General features: G+C 61.6%; 1 protein-coding gene across 1 annotated transcript in view; it reads right to left on the reverse strand.

Annotated features, from left to right (window-relative positions):
• Positions 1 to 15,214, reverse strand: part of ITPR3 (inositol 1,4,5-trisphosphate receptor type 3) — a 44,573-nt gene extending 29,359 nt beyond the window's left edge. Inside the window, exons 1-3 of the mRNA XM_067310799.1 lie at positions 14,808 to 15,214; positions 7,311 to 7,381; positions 3,316 to 3,437 (exon numbers count right to left, since the gene is read on the reverse strand). Of these exons, the coding sequence (XP_067166900.1) occupies positions 3,316 to 3,437; positions 7,311 to 7,381; positions 14,808 to 14,896 (282 nt within the window). The 5' untranslated portion in view covers positions 14,897 to 15,214. The remainder of the gene's footprint in view (positions 1 to 3,315; positions 3,438 to 7,310; positions 7,382 to 14,807) is intronic.
• Between the last annotated feature and the right edge of the window lie 2,608 nt (positions 15,215 to 17,822).

The following is a 17,822-nucleotide window of genomic DNA, read 5'->3' on the forward strand; positions in this document are numbered from 1 at the left end:
GCCCGAGCAGCCGTACGAAGCCGAACGAGCTGGGGCAGCTCTGCGTTTCTGTCACCCAAGGCCAAGATGTAAACATCTGCACAAGGAGAAGACAGCAGCCAAGTTTCCCGAAAGCCCCAGCTGGGCAGGTCTTACGGGGAAGCACCAAGCAGGAACCCCGCGCACAGGCAAAGGGCTGGGGAAACACCAGCTATTCCCAGCCTCGGGGCAGCACGGCCGCGGGAACCGGGGATTTGCTGCTGGGCTGAGACCTTGCAGCCCAGGGAGCCACGTTGGCGGTGCCGGGAGATGCGGCAGGTCCTGGCCTGCCGTGGCGGGAGCCGATGGCACCCGCTGGCCCAGACGCGCTGCCAGGCGAGTGCTCACCACCTCCTCGGGCATGCACCGGGCCACGCCAGCCAGCCCCTCTCTCCAAAACCACAGACATTTTCCATGCAGCCGCTCCAGCAGCCGGCGGGGCGGTGCCGGTGCCCGCGGTGTGAGGCAGGAATTTGCTCCCGGGACGGATCGGCGCGGAAACACCGAGGACACGACTCCTGGTCTGGCAGCTCCCAGACTGAGCGGCAGCCACGGCACAGCCCTGGGGCAGTGCCAGCCCCGGCACTCGCGACTGCATGAGCAGAGGCTGCTCTGGCAGCCGGAGATGGGGGCGGAGAAGGTCCCATCCTGCAGTTGCTAGCGCGGAGGAAATGCAAGGGCAGCTCTCAGGTTTAAGGGAGCCTGGGATGGCCCTGGCAAGGAAGCAACCATGGCAAGGGATGAAGCTGGCAGCGTATCTGACCTCTCCTGCCCTATTTGCTCCCCTGTTCACCTGAGGAATTGGGAAATAAGCAAAGCTAAGAGCCGTGCTCTGCACCTTGCGGGAGGTCCAAAGGGAGAGAAGGCGTCGCTGTGCCGCTGCGGAGTGCGGCCAGATGGAGCAGGGGCTCGGAGACCCCCCCATGCCCGGGGCAGGTGCCCTTAACACAGCGATTTAACACGATTTCCCAAGCAGGCATCGCCAGGGCTTCGAATCTGTCTGGTGCACGTTGCTGCATTGCAAACGCTTGGCTGTTTTGAACATTGCTGCAGCTTTAGCTCTCCATCCCCACGCAGCTCTGGGTGAACATTTGGCGCCTTCCACCCCGGGGACATGACCCTGCCAGGCCTCAGAGGTCCAAGCCTGCTCAGATCATCAAGTGGTGGCAGCAGCCATCAGGAACCCAGGGCTGTCGGTTTTGGTTGCCACCAGGCTCAGTCTGTTTAGCAAGGAAAAACCCCACTGAAGCAGAGCGGTGAGCATGAGAGGGGAAAGGAACAATCCCATGGAGCAACACGGCTCCAGCAAGATCAATCACCGTGGCAGCTCCCCCAGCTGCACCTATAATTAGTCAGTTGAGAAAACATCAAGCCTTAAAGCCACTTAAAAACAAAGGCACAAAAGCACGAGCTTGGAAAGGCAACAGCAGGCATCTCAGACCGCCGGGCAGGGTTTCTCCTCGCGACACCTGGGCTGCTTCTATTTCAGGAAATTATCTCCTTGGGTTGAAAGATGTTCTCAGCCCGCAGGAGATGCTGATAAATCAGAGGCTGGATTTCAGCTCCCCGCCAGGATATCAAGGAGCTTCGCAGCAGAGCCAGCACGGGAAGCAAATTGCATAAACTCGCGGGCTCGCTTGCTGCTTGGCACGTCAAATGCACTTCTGCATTTCCCAAAAGGGCAACAACAGGAGCAGTGTAGAGGAACAAGGAAATTCCAGAATTTCTTTAAGACAAATAAAGCCAAGGTTCAATCAGCCAGGCTCAGAAACAAGCCCTTCTGTCCACGCACGGCAAGCACAGGTGTTGACATTACAAGTTGCATGCTAGCCGAAAGCAGGAAAATAGAGAGTGTTTCTGTGTGAGGTTAATGTTATGCGGTTACACACAGCAGGATGCACTGACCACGTCTTGGCATCCCCGACGCGAGCGGGATGCTCTTTCCAGATACTTTATTAGACTTCGCTCACCAGGCTCAGCGCAGGCAGAACTGGGGGAACCGTGGGGCCTGTGCTATGCTTGAAGTCTCATTAGATGATTTAACGAATCCCTCCTGAACTTCAGCTCTATGAATCATCCCTGCAGCCTTGCCAGCTGTCTGGTGCGATTATGCAATGTTTAGCATGGGCCTTTTCCAAACCTCATGGAAGTCAACAGGAGCCTGCAACTTCCACAGGCCCTTTGGAGCAGGTCCTGTCCTCAGCGTCTCCCAGGTCGGCCGGCGCGGGCTCGAGAGCCGGGACAGCCTCGTTTATGGCAAAGGCCACGGCGTTTAAAAAGGCTCCTGCTGGCAGCGAGGGGCCAAAGCGCCGGGACCTGCTGCCGCAGGGCTGCTCTCAGCCCTGCTGCCCCGGCACGGCTCCGCCAGCTCAGCTCTCCGGTGCCCTTTTTCCCTTCCTCCAGGCACCTCTGGGTGCTTTTTCGCCCCGGGGAGGTGCTGGGCTGTGCCGGTCGCTGCCGCGGCTGCCAGCTCTGATTTCTGCAGAGATGCTTCTGCTGCTGCCTGAGCTCGCTGGAAACCTCCGTCCCCCCGCAGCGGGGAGGAAGCAGGCAGAGGCAGGCAGCGGTGGGGAGAGGAAGCAGAGCAGCATCTTCAAAGGGAGCAGCAGAAGGGCTGAGACTGGGAGCAACAAAAGCATCAGCGGCTGCCTGGCCGCAGCTGTATTTACCGCTCGCCGTCACGGAGCGGACCTAGCCTGGCCGGGCCGCGCTGCCAAGGGCTTCCCCCTGCGCCAAGGACAGACGCGCAGGCATGACACGAAAGCAAAGGAGCGGTCGGGAGCCTGCGACAAGAGCCAAGGTAAATCCGCCTCTTCCCAGGGAGGGGGGAGCACCTCCAAGGCCGGCTAAGAGCATCTCACAACAAGTATAACCCGCAGAGCGACGTGTCTCCCTTGGGGCCCGTCCACCCATTGACCTTAACCCTTCAAGTCTTGCAGATACCACAGCAGAGCAAAGCACCTTACAGAGGTCCTACCTCTACCCCCTTATAAGATGCCACGATTAAGTACAAGCTGATGGCTACTGGAGCCTTTCCTCTAGTACCAAGTGGTTGTGGCTAATGGTCCATGGTGGGAAGAGGGTGGAGAGACAAGAGACAGCGTTGCTGAGATGAGGGACGCCCTGGGTACAGCAAAACCCAAGAGAGGGCCTGCTCTCCCATGCATGCTGTTTTCCAGGAAGGAAAACACGTCAGGAACTTCACAGCAAGAGGTTCGGATGTCATCAGCCAACCAACCCACTGGGCTCTCCACCTTGGGGGAAGAGGGTCCCTTGTCCCACGCAAGCTCTGCTCACCTGGAGTTTCTGCAGCAGCACCACATCAGCGATCTTCTCCTTGTCCTGCTTGGTTTGCTTGGCCTTCCAGTACTGCTTCTGGGCAGAGTAGCGGTTCATGGGACACACTTTGAAGAGGCAATCTGGAACGAGAGGAAGCTGAGCATTAGGCTGCACCACCGGTGCGGCGGTCGGCAAGCGGTCTGCCTCCTGTGGGGCCGACTTAGGGGGCAGGAGCACATTCGCCTCCAGGACACAGCTCCCATCCCAGGAGCATCCCTGGGAGAAGGCCCTCATAGCGCAGAATGACACGGGCTCCTTCTGGGGTTCCAAACCAGACCTGGCCAGGGCTGGTGGAGAGTCACATCACTTCATATTAGCTGGAGGATTAGTTTCAAATCAGGCTAAATGAGTCCGAGAGTAACTCCACTTCTTGGTCCACTGATAGAAGTGTTTCCATTGGAAACAACCATGCGACTTGGGAAGGAAAACTTTAGGAGGATAAAAAGCTTTGAGGAAGAGAGTAATAAACAAGCAAGAGGATCCCCCTGGAAGGGAGGCGAAGCCAGCAGGACGCAGGTGCTGCGAGACAGTGAGGAGGGAACATCTCCCCTTCTCATTTATTGCCCTAGACATCAGATATCCCAAGCCAGCAGGACTGAGGGTTACTAGCCCCGTGGTGGCCGTGCCATCGGGATACGCCAGTTTTGCAAACACACTGTTGCCCTCCTGTGACTACTCATAAAGAGATTTAATCACCAGTGCTGGAAGCTGTAAGCAACTGCTCCTAAAAATCTGTACGCAAACAACTGCATTTCGAGGCCTACAAGAAACCCTGTTTGGATCTGAAGGGCCCAGTTCTGGATCCCAGTTCCCCAAAACACTTGCAGCGTATCTGTACTGTGCCACATTGCCCCAATTTGCCCATTTTTGCCCACACTGCTCTGGCCAGGATGGGGGTACAGCAGGGACGCCCTCTGCAGCAGTCCCAACAGCCAGGTCCAGGACCAGGACCTGTGAGCTGAAGCAGGAGACCAAATCTTTGGGAATTTTGAGCCAGAGTCTCAATTCGGATCCGGATCAGAAGCTCTGCGGGGTGGGGAGCGAGGGTAGGAAGGGCTCTTTAGCCTGGGTCGCCCTAATTGCTCCTGAAATAGCAGCCCAGAAACTTCAGACACAAAAAGAAAATCACTTCCATCTCTGGCCGCGGGCCCGAGGCGCTGGCAAGCACGTATTTATTTACCTGGGAGTGACGAACAAACAAGCGCGGAGCACGGTTCTCACCGGCTCGGGCCGCTGGGAAGAGGCCAAGTTTCACATTTCGTTTTGCAGGTCTATTTGCTAATGGCAGGTCCCGTGCCAAGGAGCCGTTGCGACGCGGGGCGTTTAATAAGGGGCTCGAGCGCCGCTGCCGCAATGCTTTGCTGCGTTCTCCCACAGCAAGGTGACTCGAACCGGGGCTAGAGAAACGCTTCGGCCACCTGCAGCACCTTAAATCGTTTTCATTAAATTGTTAATTAGGCTGCCAAAGGAGCTGGTGGAAAGCAGAAACTGGGGCGTGGGGGAGAGGGGAAAAAAATAGAGCTATTAAGAGGCAGGTGCAAAGGCAGCCCCTGGCTCCGAGCGCACCCCAGCCGGAGGGGCTCTTTGACACCCGGAGCTGAGCGTTGCTGCTCCCCGTCTCTTAATACAAAGCCTCGTTTTGCAAATGGGGAAACCGAGGCACGGAGCAATTCCAGTGGTTTGCACAAAGCTCGTGTTGGGCACTGAAGACTTTGGTGCTCTGGCCTCAGCACTGAGGATCTTCCGCAAGGCGGGCGGCGGGCGGAAAAGCCGGCGGCCGAGGAAAGCTCCCACGTTAGCGCTGCCCGGCGAGGGGAGCGAGCGCGGGAGAGCGCACACGCTCCGAAGTAGGTCAGGGCTGGGGCGAAGCCGTTGGGGACCAGCGCAGCCGCAGAGGCAAAGCCGCCCCGCGAACCCGCGCAGGGGCGGAACCGGCGCGTTTCCGGCAGAGGCAGAACAAAAGCATCCTGCGGCGTGCAAGGCGCTGCGGGCACCGGCGAGCGCGCGGCACCGCCGGGCCGGGCCGGGCCGCTCCGCTCCGGCCGTGGGGCGCGTTGGCCGCTGCATCTGCTCGCGTGCAAAGGGCCGCTGGAAAGCGAACCAGCAGCCCCCCGAGCCCCCCTGCCGTCACCCGCCCCGCCAAGCGCGGGATTTAAGCGCCTTATTTGCTTTTTCCTAACGTGCCTGAACGCAGGGCCGGGAAGAGCCTTGCGAGAAGGAAAGAAACCATGAGAAAAGCAAATAAAAGAGGTGCCAGGCGGCTTCCGGAGGCCCGGCCAAGCCCAGGCGCTACGCAGGCAGCGGAGCCGGGCATTCCTCGCCCCGCAGGGACAAGCTCCCGCGGTGGGTTTCGGCGTTTCCAAAAAACCATTTGGGCCCGACTCTCCCTTTCGATGCAGCGTCGAGGCACGGAGGGAGCAGTCACCCCTTCTGCTGCGGGAGACGGGCCCCGTCCCCACGTCCCCGGCTGAGCCGGGACCCGCGGCCGCGTTACGGCGGTGCAGGATAGGGCAGGGTCCGGCCACAGGATATGGGGACGGCAACCGCACATTAAAGTCCTCTTAAGCCTCTTGCCGCTGCTGCAGGGAAACAGAATCGGTCTGTTGTTTTTACCTTCCTCGGTCTGTTGTTTTTACCTTCCCCGCAGCGATAGCTATCGACAAGGGAGACCGCTATTTTTCCGGCCATTAAAACAAGCGGCTGGATATCCTGATAGGGTTTGCACGGAGCAGAGCGGAGTCTAGACCAGACCTGAGTCTGGAAAAGAGATTCGACACCCGCCCATGTCCGGGAAGGGAGATAGCGGGGCGCTGGGATGGGGAACCTGCCCGACGCCGCGACGTAGCACAGGCCTCCCTGCAACTGCTTCCAGCTGCTCCCATCCGGCCATGGGAAAAGTTCACCGATGTCCGGGAGCATGACGGCTCCCAACGCTGCGGAACTTGCCGTGGAGCTGTGAATCCATGCGTGCGCATGCACAGCGTCCGGTTAATCGGCCCCATGCACAAAACAGCGGCAACGGCCGCATCGCTGCTCTGACTGCTCAATAAACCAAATCAAAAATCCCCATCCAATGTGGCCCGTGCAGGAGCACGAGGTACTCCGGACACCAGGAATCAAACCAGCCCGGGAAGCTCCTTGGGAAAAGCCTCCTCCCCGGCGCTTTGCAGCGCGCCGTGCGCCTGGGGCACACCGCGAACAACAGCAACGTTGCCCAGGTCGCTGCAACGTAGGGCAGAAACGAGACGCTCCAGGCTCGGAGCAGCCGTTTGCTTGCGGCAACCCGGGAGCCCGAAGGTCGAGGCTGCGGGAGGAGCAGGGACACTGTCCCGTTGGCCTCGCCGGCTCTCCTCCTCCTCACTCCGGCACGGGATGGGGATCCCCATCTCAAATATTCGCCCTGCCCTGCACCGTGCCGGGAGCCGTGGGCGCTCGGCACCTCGCGGGCCTGCCCCGGGGCTTGCAAAACCACACGGCGAAGCTCAGGGAAGCCGGAGGCACGATCCCTTTCCACAGGCCAGGAGCTGCCCCGGCCCTGCACTGACTCATCCCTGCTCCCGCCGGGCCCTGGCCGTGGGCGAGCGGCTCGCGCTCGGGGCTGCCCCTCGCCGGCGAGCGCTGCTCCACGCGCGGCAGCCGGGAACGTGACGGCCGAGGACGGGCAGGGATTTAACGTCTCTCCCTGAGCCCCACCTGCCTTGCAAAAGCGCAGCTTAATCCCCCTGCTCTCTCGGAGGCGCAGCCAAGCACCAAGTAATTAGCGCTCAGCGCTAACGGGCTTGCCAAGAAACAGCGTGCTGGGCGCAGCCGCCCCTCCGCCTGCCCCCTCCCGCCCTCTCCCCCCGCGCGCGGGATGCTCGGCCGCGGGCGTCCCTCGGCACGCGCCCCGGCTCAGCCGGAGGGAGGGAGGGAAGGAGGGAGGGAGGGAGGACGCGCGCGGGCCCCGGTCTCACCTCGAAACTTCTTGGGCGGGTTGTCCAGGTCGCCGGCCGCCGGCTCCACCACGCACCGGTCGTCCACCAGCCTGCGCGGGGGGGGGACAAGAGGGGGAGCAGAGGTTCAGAGCGGGCAGCGAGCGTGGCGGCCGCGTCAAAAAGCCTCGTCTCCCATTTTCTACCCATTTGCACTCTATAAATATTTATATTATATTTATTTTTCATTATTGCCCCTTAGGGCCATGGCCCCTTGCCGGGAGGGCAGAGCCACCGGCGCCGCCGAGCTGGCTCGATTAACGGGTGCAAAAGAGGCAACGCGGCGACGGGGGAGCTCGGAGCCGTGGGCTGGGGACGCTGCCCACGCCGCCCCCCTTCCCCTTCTCACCATTTCACCCTTAATCTGGCAAAACAGGCCGCGTTCAGCCTTCACGCAACGATCCTCCGCCCGGGAGCGAAGCGCCATGGGGTTTAATGCCACTGGAGGCAGCGGGGGCTCTCGGAAACCCCTCGTTAGTCGTCATCTGATCGGCGGTGCCGGCTCTGCCCATCGGACACGTTGCATCTCCCCCCGTCCCCCTCCTCCCCTTGTTTTCCCAGCGCTGAGCAAAATCCCGCGGGTCCTGCTCCGGATGCCGAGGACCTTCCCCGCGATTTGGGGACAAACGGGATGCTGCCGAGCCGAGGAACTGGACGGGCCGGGTCCCACCGGCCTCTCCCCTCCGGCTGGCAGAGCCCGGAGCGTGGGAGCCGGCCAGACTCCACGGCAAAGCTTTCAAGGGAACAAGGTGCTCCAGCGAGACAGGCTCTACCCGCTCGCCCGCTTTGCGCGCCGCAAGAAACCGCTGCGGGAGCCACCTCCCCGCCGTGGGAGCTTGTCCCCACCCGCGGAGGGCTGGATCCCGGCAGCCGATCGGCCGGCGAGCGGAGGAAGGAACGCACCCAGGACGCAATCCCGGCGGGAGCACCGCGGGGAAAGCCGGTTCCCTGGAACCGGAGGCAGGATGAGGCGCAGAGAAAGCGAGGGAGCTCGCGCCCAGCCCGGGGCTCTTGCTGCCGAGCCGCGTGCTGAATACACAGTCGTGCACGTGCCAAAGAGCCGCTACCGACAGCGACGCGGGGTGACGCCTTGGGAGCTCCGAGACTGTAAACCCCAGAAATCACGCGGTTTCAATGAACACTTTGAGCTTTTCGGTGGACAGGGGCTGCCTTGGCTTTGCAAGCACCCGTGGTTGGCAGTGCAGGGGGTACCGGGCTTGAGACCAGGGGCTGCCCAAAGGGCAGTGCTTTTTCCATGGGCTGCGACAGCAGGGAAGGAGTCAGGCACATTCCCAAACTCCTGCGGGGCAGAGACTTGGAAAGGCAGGGAAAAGGTGAAGAAAGAAGGGGAAAAGGGGAACAGAGGGCCGCACCGCATGCACCCACCACGCAGGCGGTGCAGATGCGCAAAGCCTCGGCCCAGCCCCGATGCCAGCTGTCGCCTGTTTTGGTTTCCACTGTTATTACCCTTAAAGCCTGTGTTGCCCAAACATTGCCGGAGTCAAACGAGAGCTATTTGCTTGTACACAAATACGAGGGCTTCCCCCTCCGGATCTGGAAACCAGGCTCCCCTCCCCAAGGTCCCTGATTACAGCCTCCCCGGCCCGCTCTGCCCCACTCTGGCTCGGGTTATGGACGGAGATGGATGAAGTCGCCCGCCCGGCGTCTCCGAGAGTGCGGCAGGGCCGGGGGCTGCAGCAGCCTCCCCCGCCGAGTTCGAGCCGCCAAGCACCGACCTGCAGCAAGTGCCCCGTTCCCTCCAGGGCCTGCAAGAGCAGGCGGCCTCATTCGTTTACGCACTTGAAAAAAAAGAAAAAAGAAATAGAAAAAAAAAGAAAAAAAAGAAAAAAAAGAGTCTTCCGTCATGGCTAGGGGTCTCCGAGGAAGCATCTGACCTGCGTGGCCCGTTTCCAGTGTCGAAGTAAACAGCGCCGATTTGCAAAACTCAGGAATCTTCCACCCACACCAGCTCCGGCTTGAAAGTTTGCCTGCAACGTCTCCGTGCCCAGCATTACTGATCCGTAGCACAGCATGGGAGATAGTGACCTGCCAGGCTAGAAGTCTTAATTAGTTAATGATCTCAAAGCAGCTTCAGCGTCTTTAATCCCAGGATTACATGCTTTGCAGGAACGCAAAGTATTATTTTTATTAAACTGATACTGCAGACTAATATTCTTCAGGAAAAATTGCCGAAAATAAAAGGATTCTGACATGGTGGACACGAGTCACCTGTGTTGCTGCTGGGGCCAGGAGGCGATTCGGCTAATAACCGGCATTAGCGCGGCGGGGTGGTGTAAAGCAGAGCTCCCTCCTCTGCCATTAGAGCAGCAGGAGCTCTCCGCCGCTCCGAACCGCGGGCAGGACGCTGGGCACGGAGGTAACGGCACCAACCTTTTCTCAGGTGTTCGCGAAAAAACAGGCTCTTAGGGCCTGAACGCCTGGAGGAAGAGCCCGGGAGAAGCAGCAGGCTGGTGCATCAGTAAAACCCTCACGTTTCCCCTTTTGCAGTTACCCCCGGGGAGCAGCCGGGGCCTGATCCCGCGCGTCGCCCTGGGCGCAGCAACGCGCGCGCGAGCATCTGGTTAGCTTTAAACCGTGCAAGTCAGCGCAAGTGGTTCCAGTGGGGCTTTCGGCATGCTTAAAATCGAGCACAAAGTGATCTCCTGGAGGGGGGCCAGCGTGCTTGGCCTCGCGCGAGGCAGAGCCTCCGCCGGAGCTCGGGGGGGAGCAGCTTTCCCGGTGCTGGAATCCGCATCGATCCGACACCCCTCGCCCTCCCCGGGGACGGCGGCCAGCTGGGGCCGAGGCGGAAGAGCCGCTCACGTGGAAAAAAAAAGCTAACCTGCTCCCGAGAAGAAAAGGGAGCTTTTCACCGCCGTGCCGTGGAAAGGGGTAACGCCACCCCTGCGGGTGGGCGCAGCGCTCCCACCCCGGCACGTCGCTCCCGGGAGAGCGGAGCGGCGCCCGGCCGGGGGGACCCCAATGGGAGCTGCCTCGAGGCTGGGGCCGTCGCCGCGGGCAGGGCCACGGCAGCAAAAATAAATCCAGCCAACGCAGGGCGGCCGCAAAAACGCAGGCTTTCAACCCGCCGCCCCGCCGTCGGGAGGAGGAAACGGCGCCCGGCCGCGCGCGTTCCTCCTTTGAACGGACGCAAGCTCCTCCCGACCCGGCGGGGCTGAAGTTACCCTTTAACCAGCTGCGTTTCCCCAAACCGCTCCACCCTGTAAATCCACCTGCAATCACAACTGCAGCTATCGGAGGTGTTATTTTACATGCAACGGCCGGCTCCCGTTCGGGCAGGTCTGGCACCGGCCCTTCCCCTCCGCAAGCCGGCGGTGCCAGGCTGCCGGTCCCCGAGCCCGCGGGGTGCCCAGGGATGGGGACAACCCCGGAGCAGAGCCCGCCAGTGAGCGCCCGGGCTGATGGCACCTTTCTACCCAGGGGACACGAGGCGAGGGAAGGCGCCGCTCGCGGCACCGGCATCACCGCGTTGACCCAGCTGGAGCAGGGATCGAGCCGAGGTCTCCGAGCTCTTCTTCCTGCTTGGCTGCGGATTTGCTTTGCACAGATAATCCCTGCAGCACGCCCCGGGGCGGCAGCTACTCCTCCGCCCTGGAGCAGGATCCGGGCCCGTTTCAAACGGGTGTTTCCTTATCCAGCTCCCAAAGAGGCAGATCTCCTGGAGCAAACCTAGCAGGGTTCACTGGCAGGTGCCGGGGGCGCTGGAGAAACCCTTCATTGGCAGCAGCAGCAAAGCCACAGCAGTGAAGCCAGGCCATCCCGCAGGTTGTCCCCCGCCTCCTGGCAGAGCAGGGACCTCTAAATCCAGCAAAGAGGGAAGAGGAGACCATGCTCGGGTCCCTGCATCCAGCAAGCTCCTCCTGGGCCATGTCCTGTGCCATCAAAACCACTCTGGGCAACTCTGATACCTGTCCCGTTCCCCTCGACTTTCCTAAGGGAACGTGATGCCCCCGAGGCGCAGCCAGGAGATGCGACCAGCAAAGTGGCTGCCCTCAACGCAGGTCTCCTGCCACGTTTGGTTGCTGCTGCTGCGGAGCTGTTAAGTGATCTCCTGGGAGCGCACAGCAAGACCTAAGTAACCGCTGTTTGGCCTATCTTTAGCATTTTAGCTAGTTTGGGTATTTTGGCTCAGCGCGTGCCCATCCAGCCGAGCACTGGAGCGCACACAAGTATTCCCCACCCTTCAGCAGGATGTTTTTCCTCCTTAAAAGCGCGCGCTCGCTGCAGACAGCCTCCGTGGGAGGAAGGGTTTCTGCCCCGGGGCCTTTGCTGGCGCAGCTCAGGGAGGGAGGTCGCGGGCGGAGGAGGCTCAGCAGCGAGGTTCAGCCCTGGGAGCTGCTCTGCCTCTGCACCAGCCCCCTCCGTCGCCCTCGACAGGTTCCCTTCACAAAAGGAGGAAAGTGACCACTTAAGACAACGGAAACTTTTAAGATTAGTATTAACCAAGGGCCTGATGCAGCTACGTGCTCGTGCCGGGCTCCTGCTTTGCAAGGGACCCCCTGGACTCAGGAAACCTATCTGCAGAGCTGAGTCCGGTCCCGCGCGAGCAGCCCCAAGCGCTCGGCTTCCGACACAGGCTGGAGAGCAGCATGGGGCTGCGCATTCCCGACAAATATTCCTCCACGCACCCGATGGTCAGCAAAACGCTGGGCTGATGCTTTCGTGGTGGAGCAGTCAAGAGCCCGACAAGCTCCTGCGGGAGATGGGACTCCAGTTTGCTGCCTCTGAAGGACGCACATCCAGGGGTCAGCAAACAGCCCCTTTACCAAGGTCCAGCAGCCAAGGACCTTCCTTATCCAGCCCATTTCCCTGCAGACCAGGGCCAGGCTTCACCCTACCACTGGCATTTAAGGACTCCAAGACCCGCTGCTCCTCCCACCAGCTGTGCGTCCCCAGCACAGACACCTGGGGACAGACAGAGCCCTGCATGCCCTGATGGCACCTCCTGCAAGCACCACCAGGTTTATATTTAGGTCTTTCTCATAGCCGCATCAGGAAGCCCTGGTGACACCAGCAGAGCTGGTGCAAGAGCTCAGCTAGGCTGGCAGGACACCAGCGCTTTGCAGGTAAATCAGGGTACGTCACTGCACAGGGCGCTCGCAGCCGGCACCTGGAAACATCCTGAATCTCTCCAGTTCAACCGAGGATCCTGCTGCCGATCCCCAGCCTGGAACGCCCTCACCTCTCCCTGCCGTGAGGGCAGATGGTGGCACGGCTGGACAGACGGAGCGCTTCCGGCAGGGCGCTCAGCCGGGCATGCAGCGCCGGTGCTGGGGTTAGCTGAGCTATTTGCCTTGCAAACGAGCCAAACAAGGTCCCCCACGGGGAGCAGGGCTAGGGAGAAGCACTCTCAGTGAGTCACCCCGGCCCTTATCGCAGGAGTGATTTAAGGTGCGGTTGGGTCTCCCAGGCCGCTGGGCACAAGGGAAAACAGTTGCAAAGGGTGGGAAACAACCCGGATAAAACAGAGCCGCAGAAAAGTGGGGCTGGCCAGCAAAAGCCAGCGGCAAAGCTCAAGTCTCTCAAAGGCAGCCCCACTTTTCAAATGCTTATAAATAAGATTAGAGAAGCACCCTGCAAAAGGGGGACCTGGGGGTCAGAGTTACAAAGAGAGTGGAGCTCCAAAGCATCTAAATGCCTCTAGATTTGGCTCCTGGAGAGCTATTAGGACATGCTGCACAGGCTAAAAATCCAGCATCAGGTCCCACAGGATCATCCTCCGCATCTGATTTCACAGACAGGCTCAGAGGGTGCTCAGTGCCGAGCTGTCGCGGTTACAGACCCTGCCTCGTGACGTCTTGTGCTGAGAAAGCAGGCCAGCGATGAGGAGACCTCTCCAAAAACGACCTTGGGGAAGTTTTCCCACCCGTTCAGGGCCACGGGCCGGGTGTGCACATGTGCGCCGAGGTCTGGGTGCAGACGGGCTCACGGTCTGCACTTGCAGGAGGGAACCTCACGCTCAGCGCTGCATGGTTGCACGCACAGAGATATTTGTGTCCGTGCGCGCGCCCATCCATGCACGGCGGCGTGATTCGGGGCAGCCTCACACGGATGGCCGGATGCAGACTTGGGTGCGCATGAAGCCAGAGACTGCATGTGCCGAGCAGCGGCTGCGCGAATGCGTGTAGGCGAAGGTATGCACGTCTCCGGTTATACGCAGGCATGTGGGAGCAAGTGCATTCATCTCCGATTATACAGTCGGGCAGCTCCTACCCCAGGAATCCCATCCAAGTCCGCATTCCTGGCTGATCTCACACTTGCACGTGCAACGCGGGGCAGGCGCGCTGGCACGGACCCATCTCCTCGAAGCAGCACCGGCACCGCTCGGGGCTGCAGGGCAAGGTCTGGGCCCCGGCTTTGAAAAGCCGGACAGCCCTGGGAGCAGCAGTGTTCCCAGCCACGTAAGCAGTAATCCCCTAAGGATTACACTACGGAAAAGGCCACCCACCCCCAGCGGCGCCCGGCAGACCTCGCCGCGTCGGGGACACGGCCTCTCCTGGCACCGCAGGGCAGACGCTCACAGCAGAAGCGAGGGAAGCCCGTGTCCGGGGAAAAGCACGTTTAAAGGTCTTATCCTGGCTTTGCCCACCTGCTGCTTTAGCAACACTGCTGGCTTGCACAGAAACACTAGGAACATGGGACAGGTCCCCAAGATCTCTGCTTGTCCCCCCAGACCCACTTGCTGGTGGCTGACCCATCCAGGGGGCTGCAAGGAGGCGGCTCAGCCTGGACCCTCATGGCCACCCAGCTCCCCCCAGCACCAGCCAGGGCCACCTTGGGCTGATGCCTCCTGCCTGGATCAAATGCAGCCGGGTGAACCAGACCCCGGTGCCCAGAGGCACCGCCAGCGCCGTGCGAGGTGGCAAGCAAAAGCCAGGCACTGTCCCAGCAGACTGCAGCCTCCAGCCGTGCCAAACGGGGCAGAAAGCGCTTTGAAAAGTCATTTAATCACCCTGCGCCCCAAGGAAGGATCACGGCTGCCTAAGTCCCCAGGTCAGACTCGTGCACAGCCCCTTCCTCGTCCCACCGACCCCTCACGCCGCCCAGCGCCGAGCTCCCTGGCCAGCTACAAAGCCCCCCCCCGCCGCGAGCCGCCGTTTAAACCCATCTCGTCCCCCCCCCAGCCCCAAAGTGGGGAGAAGTTTCCGCCCGGGGCTGCCGGAGAGGGGGGGCTGCAGGGTCCCCCCGGGGCAGCATCCTGCCCCCGGCAGCGGCCGGCAGGACGGGGCGCCGGAGCCTCCCCCAGCCTCCCAGCCCGCTCCCCGCCGCGCCGCCGCCGCTGCAACACCTGGAGGCTTCCGGCCCCTCTGCCCGCAGCCTCCAGCCCAGCGCTACCTTCACTTCCCTCGCTGAGGGCAGAAATAAGCCCCCTTCGGCCGCCCGCCCGCCCGCCCGCCCGCGGGGAGATGCCGGCAGGGAGGGAGCGGGCGGGCGGGCGCCGGGACGTGGCACACTCACCCCAAAGTGCTGATGAAGCCATTGACGGAGCCCTCGGCGTACAGGGAGACGATGTCCCCGACGTGCAAGAAACTCGACATCTCATTCATGATTGCCCTCGCCCCGGCGCGGCGCCTCTGCTTCCCCGAGTCACCTCCCGGCGCAGAAATCCAGCATGGGGCACGCGGGAAGCGGCGCTCCGGAGGCTTTTCCCACCCGCTCTCGCTCGCTCCGCAGCCGCCCGGCAGGCAGAGGCACACGCGCAACTTTTACATGTGCCGCGCAGGACGGGAGCCAAGGGAGCCCGGCAGCGGCGGGCTGGAGGGACGCGTGTGCCGCCGGCAGCGGGAGAGGGGGGGAGAGGCTCAATTAGAGGCTCGCAGGAGATCTGTCCGGCTGTCCGTGCCTCCGTCTCGCCTCGCACGGCTGTCTACCTGCAGCCAATGGAGAGCGATCAGGAAGTCCTGCTTGAAAAAAAAAAAAGAAAAAAAAATGCAAATATTTTTGGCCTGGGAGGGGAACCGGAGCCGCTGGGGGGATGCCCAAAAAGAGGCCCCACCCTCCGCTCCCCGCCTCCCGCGCCGGGGGAGCGGGGCGCCGCGCACCCCAACGCCGTCGAGCGGCCCCCGGGGCGCACGGTGGGCATCGCCCGCAGCCCGGCCCGGGAGGAAGCGGGCGCTTGCACCGCTCGCTGCTTCGGGAGCCGCCGAGGGCTCCGCTGGGCTCGCTCCCCGTCCGAGGTGGCCCCGGAGTCCCGCCGGCTCGCTGCCCTTGGCTGGGGCTTGTCACCCGCCGGTGGCTTGGACTGGCACCGGGGCGCTCCCTTCCCCCCGGGGCGCTTTCCCTGCGCGGAGGGGAAGGCAGGGGGCTGGAAGCAGCAGCCGGGGGATTGCAAAGCGACACTCGGCGTGCACCAACGGCAAGCGAAGGACGCAGCCCAGATGCGCCCCGTCCCCCTCCCGCAGGGACGAGCGGTGAAGCCGAGTCTCCCGGCTCCTGCTCCCTTGCTCCGACACCAGGCCAGGTGAACCAGCCCCTTCCCACCCCAGAACCTTTCCCAGGCGCCGGCAGCCTGGCACTGCCAGCGCTTCTGCTCCTGCCGTTCGCTTGCCCTGGCTCTGCAGCGGGACCAGGTGCCCTGGCTCTCCCATACCACAAAAACTTGCTCTTTTGCCAGCGTTTCCTCCCAGCCCCGGTTCAGGGATCCTGGGAAACGGCACCACCTGGGCAGCTGGGGAAGCCTGGGCCAGGACAGAACGGCTCCCGCTGGATTTTTCTGCCCCAGGCGAGCGCTTGCAGCAGGAAAGCTTCAGCCCAGCTGCCTCCTGCCGGCCCCGAGGCTCTCGGCCGACGCACTCCTCATTTGCCCCTTGCCACCCCTCCTGCCCCCCAGCACACCCAGCACAAGCCTCCCCTCTCCCGTGGCTCTCCCAGGAAATGCATCAGCCTTTCCCAAGCTGCGATGCCATTTCAGCCGTTGTCTCCAGCCCTGTCCAAGGCCACGACTGGCACGCAGAGCCCGGCACGCACAGGACACCAGCATCCAACCTGCCCAAAGCAACGGGAGCCAAGAGCTGGGAGGGCTCTCGCTGGGACCCCGCGCACCCAAAGCATCCCCCGAGCTCGCCTGGTCCCCCCAGGCCAGAGGGACCCTTCCCTCAGGGACCCCGACGCAGCAGGTCGGAGCCAGGGGGAGGCTTTTGCAGGGGCAGTTTGCCTCTGCGGAGGCGGCTGTCACTGGCCGCTATCCGACAGGATGCCGGACTGCCCGGATGGCAGGTCCGACCTGCCTGGCAGCGCCTGTGCTCCCGATTTAACACCGGTGGGAAAGGACTGTATCCTCAGAGCATCTTCTGGACAGTGCAACTGCCCTAGTTCCGCACTTTAATTAAATTTCCCTGTTGTAAAAACAATATTGGAAGGGGAAAAAAAGTATGATGCTTTTTTGGATTGATTTCCCTCCTGTCCTCTTTTCTTGCAAACAAACACACAGGTTTTGGAATCTAAACCTTGCCCTAAATAGTGATTTTATTTTTTTTTTTCCACTAGGAAACGGACAGGTCCCCTGGCAGAACAAAGGAAAAAAAAATTAGTGCAATTCCTCTGGGGGAGATGTGAATTCAGGTCCATCAGGATTAGCTGCATTTTCAGCACACGACAAATTTAGAAGCCTTTATCTCAGGGCAACAAAGGGGGAAAAGAAAAGATCATAAAGAAAAAAAACTCGCTGCTGCCAAAAGCAAATGAAGGTTTCAAAACAGGAGCTAAAAGAAAGGCCCCAGGGAACCCAAGACCAAAACTTCACGCACGGATCAGCTGCTCTGATCAAAGGCAGCGGCAGCATCTCAGCCAAGGGGCTCCCCCGGCTCCAGCACCCTCGTGCGCACGGCTGGGCCGCCGCGACCTCCCCGGTGCTGCCCGTCCCCCCGCGCCACCGGGGACGGCTCGCGATTGCGGAGCGTGCCGAGCGCCCTGCGGTAAAAATCATCTGGAAGCGCAAAAAAAATCGCGCTAAACACACACGCGCCTGGCCTGACTTCTTCCACTCGGGAGAGGCGCACCAGCACGATGAGCCCCCTCAAAGTCTCCTTCGAAGTCACAGCAGACCCTTTCCCCCACGCTCAGGCCGGCGGACACCGTGCTCAGCGGTCCCACGTGCCGGGATGAACATCCCGGCTCAGATACAGGGAAGTTGGGCAACCCGTAACGTTTCAGGGGAGCAACCCGGCCTGCCTATTCCGACCCCAGCACTGCATCCCGACCACCTATAAAACTGCACCTTGCTAGCCCCCAGCTAGCGGCTTTTTCTATCAGAAAGCTGCATTTCAGTTGCTATCAGCTGCCTGCGATGCAGCCACGACCCGAGCTGTCATCGCCCCGGTGCACGAGTCCCCGCTGCCGCCCTGAACCGGCAGGGCCGTTTGCACGCAGACCCATGCACTGAAGCACTGCGGAGAGCCCGTGCCCCGAAAAGGGACCTGCAGCCCGCGAGCACGTGCCGTGGAGCAGCTCCTCGCCTTGGGATGCTTGCGGGAA

The sequence above is a fragment of the Apteryx mantelli genome, chromosome 25 (genome assembly GCF_036417845.1).
Source record: "Apteryx mantelli isolate bAptMan1 chromosome 25, bAptMan1.hap1, whole genome shotgun sequence".
Lineage (NCBI taxonomy): Eukaryota > Metazoa > Chordata > Aves > Apterygiformes > Apterygidae > Apteryx > Apteryx mantelli.